Source organism: Neodiprion pinetum, chromosome 4 (genome assembly GCF_021155775.2).
Source record: "Neodiprion pinetum isolate iyNeoPine1 chromosome 4, iyNeoPine1.2, whole genome shotgun sequence".
Taxonomy (NCBI): Eukaryota; Metazoa; Arthropoda; class Insecta; order Hymenoptera; family Diprionidae; genus Neodiprion; species Neodiprion pinetum.
The window spans coordinates 26,988,429-26,998,972 of NC_060235.2; the positions used below are offsets into that span (position 1 = coordinate 26,988,429).

Consider the following 10,544-nt stretch of genomic DNA (forward strand, 5'->3'; position numbering starts at 1 on the left):
AATTGAAATGCTTACATTACATACTGAATTATTTCGTAAAACGTCCGGCTATTGCATCAGATACAAATGTGCTTAGCGTTGTGGAATTGCAACGGAGCGCACGTGCCGATATTTTATTATCATACAAAAAAGAAATCACACAATTTTATTGCGATAATTCGCGGGCGAGTATCGAGCGTCAAGTTTTCGGCGACCTACACGGGTCGACGTTAATTCAATTATGATCGTACTAAGCTCGTCAGAATTTTGCGGATTTTCGCCAGCTACACATATACGTCATCTTTGATTAGGTGAACAGAAATAAGCCGTATGTATAGGTATCCATTCGTGAGATATTTGATATCGGGGCGAAAAAAGATTGGCGAGTTCTGACTTGACCTTTTCAGAATCGAATGGAACTTGGTAGATTCTTTATCAACTACAATTGTCTGGAGTATTCTCAATTTTTTTGTTTTTTTTTTTTTGTTTTTTGCGCAGACCAATAAGGCTTGAAACGCTCTTTAATATAATCTGAGTCTTCTTTGAATCGGTTGAGCGTTGCAGTCCGAATATAGCTGCTGACATAAGAAGTTCCATAGGTCAATCGGTTCGTCACGTTGTTTAATTTGCAAATTTTTAATTGTTTTTTCAATATCTTATATAAATACCCTGACAAGAGCAATATGGAAACTGAAACCGTTTAGGCAATACAAATTTTTACGAACCTATAAAGATAAAGCCTATCCGCGAAATGCGCGTTGATCTTGAACTCTGATGGAGTAAAATATTCGTCGTCGTTTTACACTTTACACGAATCTTTTGTCACGTGTTCAACTCGCAAGGAAATAAAACGCGAACTTAGGAAATCAAATTTTTAAGTTTTTAATATAAGTTCAAATTTGAAACCCACGCGCACACTCTGTTTCTTATAATCTGTTTAATATAAATTTATATAAGATAATACTTATTTTACAAAAACTTTACCGTGCCTGATCTGATTGGTCGACTTGTTTGGAAATATTTTTCGCGTTGACTATCGCAAATTTGAATAAAATATAGTTACAATAAATCAGTTCTCCAATCTTCAAAATGAACCTCTGACGAAATATATTGATACGAAATCAATCTTTACCCCAAGGTAGTAATTGTAGAAAAAAAAAGAAAAAATACCGTTCTATAAATATTGCAACTGACACATTTTTGTGTCTCATGACGAAATAACCTTCGCGTAATTTGTTGCTTCAAAATATGATGAAAACTGATGAAACAATTGCGTAAGAATTCAATCACCAACTTATGAACAATCGAGAACTACCAGAAAAACAGCTTGAATGATCTCATTTGAAATGTCCCGTAGCATGACACTGATGCTGCGATACGCTACCGGTTATACTAACAATAAGTATGCTCGATGATTTCATTACGTAACTGTTTCTAAACTGCTCGTCTAATATCAAATTCTAATGCATAATTTTCCAGCTCATGACCACGGTCAGTTTTCTTGTAACATGACAGCTCCTTCATCCAGCACAGAGTACCAAGCCATTTTTGTGCCTCACGGTCATCGATCTTTACGAACTTTTATCATTCGTTGTGATTCTGGTTTACGGTTTATGCAAATATACCAATTAGCAGTTCAACCGTCACACGTTTTCGTAGAAATTTACCAGAAGCATCGCATTGTGTTTGGGTGATTTTATACGGGCGAAAGTGTTGAAAATTTCAGCTATCAAATTTTGCACAAAAGTGGTTTTAGAGTTACTTTTGTTATAACTTTTAGCACAGCAAAATTATTCCCAAGTTTATACGTCGTGTTCAACTTGTCAGCTACACGTCTTCTTGGTTTTAATCATTTTTACTTATCATCTCTCTATATCATAATTCATTGTTCACATGGCAACCTGCATATTACCTCCTTCCTGTCCTTGTATTTCCATTCGCTGGAAAACGTAATCAGCCAGGCATGGAGAATCACGTAACACTTTCCTTATACTTGTATCTTATGCACCTCTCTAATTTTAAATCGATTATCGAACCAGTATTTACACGAAATGGTGTATTTTGGGAATCTTGAATCTTGTGTGCTCAAATTCGAAAGTATTCGATTATCGTTAACGATGGTAGTTTGATTATTTTTTCTTTAAGATTTTTAGCGATAGCGAACATTTTTTATGTTGGCCATTTTTTTTTCCTATAATAAGCCGTTTGTCAAAAAAGAATTTGAATTCGTGTTAAATGACACTTCTTTGACACGTTGAAAAATCTATTATTCGAAATGAATGGAGAAAAAACACGCTTCAGGGAATAATTTGAGAGTGAAAAACCAGCCCGATTCATGTGTACCTCTCAGATGTTGATGCCAATTTATTTTTTATTACAAATTGTTGATAAATGAAGCCTATTTTGAAACGAGAGCTTGATCTTCACTAGCGCGAAGTTAGAAACTTTTACAAATACTTGATATCTCTTGACCAAATATTTATTACGCCATTAAATCGAAAAATAGGTTTTTTGGTAAAGAACTACGTTGTCTTGTCATTTTAGTAAAAAAAAATTCCAAGACTTTTTTTAAATCTTTCCACGAGAACCTGAAAGTTTCTTCTTTTAACCTCAATTGGTTTCGTTCTCGTTTCTGGGATTTCGAGTCACAATCTTTGTGAGTCTAAAAATGATGCGTAAATAAGGCATATGCATTCACTTGACAATGTGTATAAAGTTTAAGTAAATTTTTCCTCGCAATGTTGACATCCTTTTGGGTAAACAAATATGTAATTTTAATCACGCACGAAGGTATTAAGATCAGCGTGATGAAAGTCAGCTAATCTTCTTTAAAGCATCAAGTTGCACCCGCTGTAAGTCTCTTAAAGTTATTGAATTATGGTGCTAGATTATTTTTATCATCATGCGCAGTGTTGAATTTAGAATACGTGGTAGTTAGGAGCATCTCTTATTTCATCAGTTCAACCTAATTGTTTCAATGCTTGCATTAAAAATGTCATACTGTTCCAAACTTCCACAATAATATTCTCATCAGAGAAAAAAAAGTACAACCAACTTCAAATAAATAATCACTCCAGCCTCGCGTGTTCATCTTCACCATAAAACATTTAAATGACATTTGAACAATTAACGATGTTCCTACACGAATGACACTGCAATAAAGATTTGCAAAGAGCTGTTAAGAAGTGTGACGAAATCAATTTGTTCAAGTTCAATTTCTTTTATTGGAAATTGACGAGAAATGTGACTTGTTGAGAATGAAGCGCCAAAGCCAATGATAATAATATTTCTCTCGAAACTCTCACAAGAATATATACGCTAAAATCGTCATCGACATTTTTTACGTCGTGTCACTTTTACAGAGCTGACTCCGTCTCGTCAATTATTATGATTGTGTCTTATTATTTTTTTTTTTTTTTTTGTTTTCTCCAAGGTGAATTATAATTTTTTAGTTTGATCACCAGGTTATCAATATTATTTTTTTTTTCAATTATAGTAACGTTAAGATATTTAATCAAAAGTGTTTTCTTCCTCTGCCTTAGAATTAAACACCCCGCCAAACTTGCGCGACTCATCCTCAGTTCAAAATAATGACAAATATCATGAAGCCCTCGAGCTGAATTTTCCCCTTAAATCAAAATGGAACAAGCATAGATTTGCAAGATTTTGACGATTTTGACGTTGACATTTTTTCGAACGATGGCTGCCACGTTGAATGCATTCTCCTCAATCAGTTTCAAAGATACTCATATAATCATCCCTACGTCGCTGTGACTTCCATTCGCATCGTAAAATTTTACCTCCGCTCAAACCGAGCCACCGGATCGCTTCTCGGGCCGTTCTCTGTTTCTCGAGCACAACCTCCTAGGTATAGACGCAGTGATGTAACTTGCGGTGTGGTTTTCAGGGTGGGGCAAAGAGGTAAAGGTACACCGTGTATCGTCGTAAATATAGGAAGGTTCGAGAGTGTAAGACCGACGAGAGGGGGGGAATCCCCGCCCGTGCGACCCTTGGTCTGTAAATTTTTATGTCAACGCATTTAGTGCATAACAAGAGTCTGCTAGTTCAGCAGTGTCTTTCTGGTCCTCCACATACTTGTGGGTTGCCCGAATATTGTTTGGGAAACGAAAAAAGGAGCACATGAGATAGAAATCGACGACCCAAAGAAACGACAATTGTGCTTTTTCATTTTCCGCATCAGCGAATCGTTGGAGAATTGCAGAATTCCCTTCACGTTAGCCAGAAAAATAAAAATCTCTGGCAACGGTCGGGTCTTGACGAATCTCGGAGAAATATCACACCGATGTGAAAGATTTCCAACGAACAGTCTCGGCTGAAATAATAAAGAAAAATCGTATCAGCGATAAAAGAAATACAATAAAAATAAAAACAAGCCATGATCTGCTGCTGGCGAGTAAAACCCTAGTCGCTTATTCGACAAAAAGTCCGAGTCCTCCGAAACGGCGGCTCGGAGCGTCGAAAGCATCGACCAGTTTGGCCGTTTCTAGGGTTTCCGCGAGGAAGCCAAATTCGACAAATTAAAGGCACGCCGAGCACCGTCTGCGGAGACAGTTTCTTAGGATGGATCACGGCGACAGCGCGAACGAGGGCGAAAGCTCGGTGGACACCGTCATTGCCCGGTCGTCGCTCGAGGAAGAGGATCCAAAGGAGGAACCGGAACGAGCGTCGACGGATCGCGTTGCCGTCGCGGGGGAGAGTAACTCGAGTCTGGATACAGTGGCGAGCAAGGATGAGAAGAAACGCGGCCGTTTTGGAGCCCTGAAAAAGAGCTTTCGGAAGGATGGGGGTCTTTTCAAAATCAAGAAAAAATCACCAGGGGATCGCACTTTCGGCCGAGGCTCCGACGCCTCGCTCCCGGAGCTCGCACTCAGAGACGAAGACGGTCCCAAAGGTTATCGATAATTGTGTAACACGGTAAAACTTCACTGCACCGCCGCACTCTCGTCTGATTCACTTCGAAAAATTCATGGGAATTGAATGGACTGTGAGTCGGATGGTTAATCGCTTGGTAATACCTGTAGAGTTCGATTGATTTACGACATTGCTTCTTCGACTCTCTCATGGAATAGGACTGAACAGTTGACTGTATTAACATTAGTTCAATGAACAGTAAATTTGATTGACTGGTTTGCGATCGCATATCTTGTATCAAGTATCGTCAGTTATAGACTCAGGTATTTGAGAACGCAAATTGAAAGTGGCGTTAAAAAAAGAGAACCTGAATTCTTTAACGGCTAGGATTCGTGTGCAGAGCTTTGTGCTGAGAAGAATGTTCTGATATTGTTGAAATATTCACAAGACATTTTTATAGAGATACGATATTTTCAGTTGTTACAGCTGGTTTAAATCGGTTGGGTTAAAATTTTAAGGAGCAGTCTTTTACGACCCAGTAACGCTTTGATTGAGTTCGTCGTTTTCATCGGGTCTAATTCCGTTATTGCAATAAGATTTTTTTTTCATCTAAAATTATATAGAATTGGTGCACCAAATCAATGTCTACCTAGGCAACAATTTTTGACTCGACGAAAACCAAACTGACAGAGTAAATTTTCTAATAATTTCATTCACAGTCTTCGGCCACAGCCAACAAGTAAGCGTTCTCGACAGTTGAATGTTGGTATGGAAAAAAAAACTTTCGTATTTCGACAGAAATAGTAGATTAAAAACATCTAGACTTGAAACAATTAATTGACAAAATTCGTAGTCATCGAGTCGTGCAGACTGTCGAACATCTCATGGCTCAGGTATTACCAAGCTAGGCAATGACGAGGAATGTAAGAATTAGTCGAATCAAACATATCTCATCTCCTGCATAACTCCGTGTAGGGGGCGTACGAAAGAAAGTGGAAAAATTGAAGAAAGAGAAGAAGTCTAATTCACTCGTCCGTAAGCTCAGTTTGAACAAGTTCAAATTATCGGAATCGGAACAGGAAACGAGACGTACACCGGAAGGTGGGGACAGAAGCCGTTCGCAGAGCCAATCGTCCCAAGAGTCTCAGAGCCAATCGGACAGCCCTTGCAAGCTGGGCGTCACCCTGCGGAAGGGGGCCGGAGACTTGGAAAAGGAAAATATCGAAAAGGAAAGGCTTGTCGCCGAGGGACACCTCCGAGAGGAGGGAGAGCAGAGATCGAAGAAGCCGACGCGATCGACGAGGCTCGATAGCCTGGAGAAACCTGTAAGCACCGTCACGGTTGTGCAGCGCAGGTCACCGTCTCTGACCATTAGAAGCATACCGAATCGAGAAGTATTGACGAAAATTTACGGTGAGCCAAAAGTTGTCGCTTTTTCATATTACACGCGTCTGCGCAAGGCCGACTTCAATCTGCAAGCACATGATATCGTTAAGCCAACTTAATTCGCTGTTATTATTCACCTTCTTCCGGTAAGAATTATACCTATTTTCAATGCCAGAATTGAATCTTCGTTCTAGAGCAGATGTGTAAACAGTGCCTTGATCGTCTCAACGATTTCTAAGATGCATTGCTTCTTTTTTCAAATTTGGAACACAGCGTCACGGGACTTGTGAGGTTATTTGAAAAGCACTTGGAAGAGATCGAGATTTTCGGTTCGGAATGCATTTCTTTGCAAAATAATATCTGCTTTGGTTATATTGCCTTGTTATTTTTCCGGTGAAAGAATGGAATGATGTTTGAAAAATGGAGCATGAAGTTTTTAAAATTCATGTGTAAGATCGAAATCTATTTTAATTAGAAAATCGTTCGAAAGTTCAAGCTTCAATGTAGCTTCTATTAGTTTCTCCGGGTGATTAACCGTTACCTGAATTTTTATAAAAATTGAATCGCACAATTTACGTACAGCAGAAAGGACTTTGATTCAGCAGCATTACATGACAAGCTGCGTCATAGAATATTCACCTTTCAATTCTGAGCTTTTGCAATTCCAGGCACTCGTTTTAACAACCTTGTAGTTTTACATCGTAAAACTTTACAACCCAACAACAAGTGCATGGTTTCGATTGCATTCAAGTCGAATGGACAAATAACCGGTTAAGGAATACAAATCTTGCTACATTTTTTTTCATTCTGCAAACTTGATTCTCTCAGCGTATGAATATTGATAACATTGCGCATCTGGGATTCCGATTTCTTCACTGGCTTATCATAAAAAATTCGTAGCAGAAACGCAGAGCGCCGAAAAAGTGACACAAACGAGCGACTCACCCGAGAAAACCCATCGCGTGGTTTCAACACTCCCCTACGCAATATCGAAATGGTCCGATGGTCCAGAGTACGGGAATCCTGAGATCCGGAGACCGAAGCTGTCCCTAAAATCAGACTCCGAATCGGCGATACATCCCGCGAAAACTCCACCGCTTGAGCTTCGCCGCAAGTTGTCGCTCCTCGATGAGAAGCGAGCAGTTTTTCGACGCCGAAGGTTCGACACTTCCGAAGAATCATCTGCGGACACGGTAATTCCGGCGAGAAGTCAGATCGATTCGAAGGCTCAGACTTGCACTGGGAATATCCGGGGCCCAGCGCGGCACATAAGCGTGCAAAAGTTCGACACCTTTTCAACCTTCGAAGGAACATTCGACGAGGAAACCGGCCTGGGATATCTCCAAGGAATCGAAGAGGATCGCGCGGAGAACTTCGATCAACAAGTCACGGGACGCGCGAGTCTCAGGACGATGAGCAACGCGCCGACGATTGCGGACATAATGGATAAATCTCGATCGACTAGTCAAGAAAGCGCGGTGAGATAACCAGGATTACTTTTACTCAATTATTTCTACTCCGACTATTAAGTTCTCTTAGGATTTTCGTTTTCGTTGCTTCTAATCTCGTTTCTGTATTGGGTTGTATGATTCGATAGTGTTGGCGGTTGATTAGAGCGCACAGACCATGTTCCATTGGGAAAGTTTATGTGGAAATTTTTACACACAGACTCTCTCGAGTGCGTGACAATCGACTTTTGATCGAGGCTTTCATACGCGTGTAAAATGATTTTCTGATGGCTTTACACAACCAAGTTCAAAATTAGACCCCCAATTTTGTCGAAACAGTTCATGGACCAACGTTACAGTCAATTGATGATCAACTTCGATATCCCTTAAAATACAAAAAACATTTTTTATGTCCCAGTAAAGCGCGATTTTAATCCTGGAATTTTTGTTCTCTAAGCTTACCTATAAGCATTAATAGAGCAAAAATTATAATCAGCAATCATATGTGTGAATATTAATATAGATATTAGAATTTTGTTTTTCGTTGTTACAAATCTCTGGAAGTTCACTTCGTACATTTTCCTGCATCAATATTCAATGGTTTTGAATTTATCGTTGATATATATGTTGATGGAATCGAGACTTCGACCACAGATAATAGTAACTAAATGAAAAACATTTTAGCTGTAACTTTTAAGTCATTTCACTATTAACGCGCACCAATCAACCCACAAATACATGGCGCAAATGTACCATAAAATCAAAACTCATCAAAAATCATTACTAGTTTACTTATTATTTTGGTACATTGGCTAGTGTTTAAGTAACAGAGGAGACGACTTTTTGATTGAAAAAGTCCAACGTATGACAATAACCTTTTAGGGCTGTAACCAAAACCAACCAATTGTTTTTGTGAGAATCTTTTATCTTCTTTCTCTATTCTACGATTATTCATTCAGGTAAGTGTACCAGTTATTGACTCTGTCCCAATTATCGACCTTTTCTGCTTGTATCTGTTCGATCCATGCTTCTGAAATTACCAAAAAATAAATTTGTAGTGTCTAACTCTCTAGCAATTTGTTGTAGTCGTCATGAAATTCACAGTTCGTGCCGTCCATTTATAATTTTGGAAAATAAAAGGGTCAATGATTGCGTCTAAACGTGTCAATAACTGGTGCACTTACCTCACTACTTATTTCGAGCACCGCAAGCTTGTGCGTGATGCTGGAAGGCTGTCCTTAGACTTCCCAAGACTCCAGAGAAAGGTTATACCTTCTTGTAGAAAAGTCTCTATAATGTGGCGTGTCGGTTTGCGTGATTCCCGAGGGTTAACGAAACCCAACTGCTCCAGCGGGGCTTCGGGTAAAGGACCTTTGCGTGGAACCCGGAGTGGCGTATACCGTGACAGTTGCAGGAAACTGAACACCCAAGTGTGCATGCGCCTCGACTGTCGTCTGCTTAGACAGGCTGGCCAACTTTTTTCTAATTGGGACCTATCTATACGCGCAATCGTTTCGAGATTGTTTTCACTCGAATCCAGACCCATAAAATTTTTGCTAATCTCAAATTCTCAAGGCAACATAACTTCGAAACGCGTGCAAATTTGGACAGCTGTTAACGTCTGGCTGCAGCGTACAATCGGTTGGTCAACCTGTCAAGCGGACTGAAAATTTCGCTCAAATTAGTTGAATCTACCAATCGAATCACGTGATTTGGCGCACGCGCATTCGGGTGTTTAGTTTTCTGATAATCTCACTAAACGTACGCAGCTGTTCACAGGTACAATTGTGAGCTGGAATGAGATATCCTTCCACGTCTCAAGCTTGCGTAATTTATAATGAAAACTGACTGTTATCCCAACGTCAAGGAAATTTTTCATGCGCAATGATTATCCCACATATGGACGTATTCACTGACATACTATACGCGCACCATTTATATACGCAGTCACTCGGCTACATGCTTTCGTGACACAGATCGATAGTAACTCTCTGTGGTCTGAGCTGTGGTCGACGGCTGTCGAGACGCATTCACGGGTTTCAAGTTTCACCCTGCTCGGTAAGGGTGACAGACTTCCCTACTATCGTTCACACACTCGCTCCCTCGTTCGCTCGTTATGCGTCCATGGAGTGAAGCGACTGAAAAATATACCTTGTCCGATACGATTGCCTGAAATATAGAAGGTGCAGGACGTGAAATCCTTACGACAATTGCGCCATCAGGTGTTAAACCGACGTTCACGCTTCGCGAGATATTTTGCTTCGGTCAAATCGATTGTTAATCGAAGGAAACTGACAATTTCTCACATTCGTTTAAACTGAACTGGAATCGACGTATCTTCAGCGATACCTGCACTCCTTTGCAATATTTTACCAACGGTTATGAAAAGTACCATATACACTGTGTTTTTGTTTTTTCAATAAATTAAATTAACGTATTTAATGGAATACAGATGATTACAATTAAAACAAAAAGTAGTGAAACGAAGGTTTATAAATTGCAACTAAAGTCAATCAAGTTGAATTGAAAACGACGACTCTCCCGAATGAAAGATTTATCAAATACACGAATTTCAAACTTCGGACCAATTACATTATTGTATCGTTTTACCAAAAACGTATCCGTTCGTCCAGTTTCAATGAATTCCGGGTAATTGTGCTCGTTATAAATTAATTCTCTATAAATCACGTGTAATGATTTTTTTTCTGAGACGCATCGAAAAAACATCGTACAAAAATCATTCACACACACACACACATCTCTTCTATAGATGAGTTTTAATATTACAAAATAGAGCAATAATACAAAGCTTTTGAACTCGCAAATAACTAAACTTCTTTCTGGGCACTTGTGCCGCAT

At 39.4% G+C, this 10,544-nt stretch overlaps 1 protein-coding gene across 5 annotated transcripts in view; it reads left to right on the forward strand.

Moving 5' to 3' along the window:
- Rab32 (RAS oncogene family member Rab32) overlaps positions 1-10,544 on the forward strand; it is a 34,376-nt gene that overhangs the window by 15,648 nt on the left and 8,184 nt on the right. The window contains exons 1-3 of one of the 5 annotated variants that reach the window (XM_046620531.1): positions 4,036-4,891; positions 5,827-6,264; positions 7,138-7,715. The exons of 2 other annotated variants lie outside the window; for them this stretch is intronic. In XM_046620531.1, the coding sequence (XP_046476487.1) occupies positions 4,561-4,891; positions 5,827-6,264; positions 7,138-7,715 (1,347 nt within the window). In that variant the 5' untranslated portion in view covers positions 4,036-4,560. Of the gene's footprint in view, positions 1-4,035; positions 4,892-5,826; positions 6,265-7,137; positions 7,716-10,544 lie in introns of those variants that run through there. 2 more of the 5 variants (XM_046620532.1, XM_046620534.1) reach the window with 2 other exon arrangements.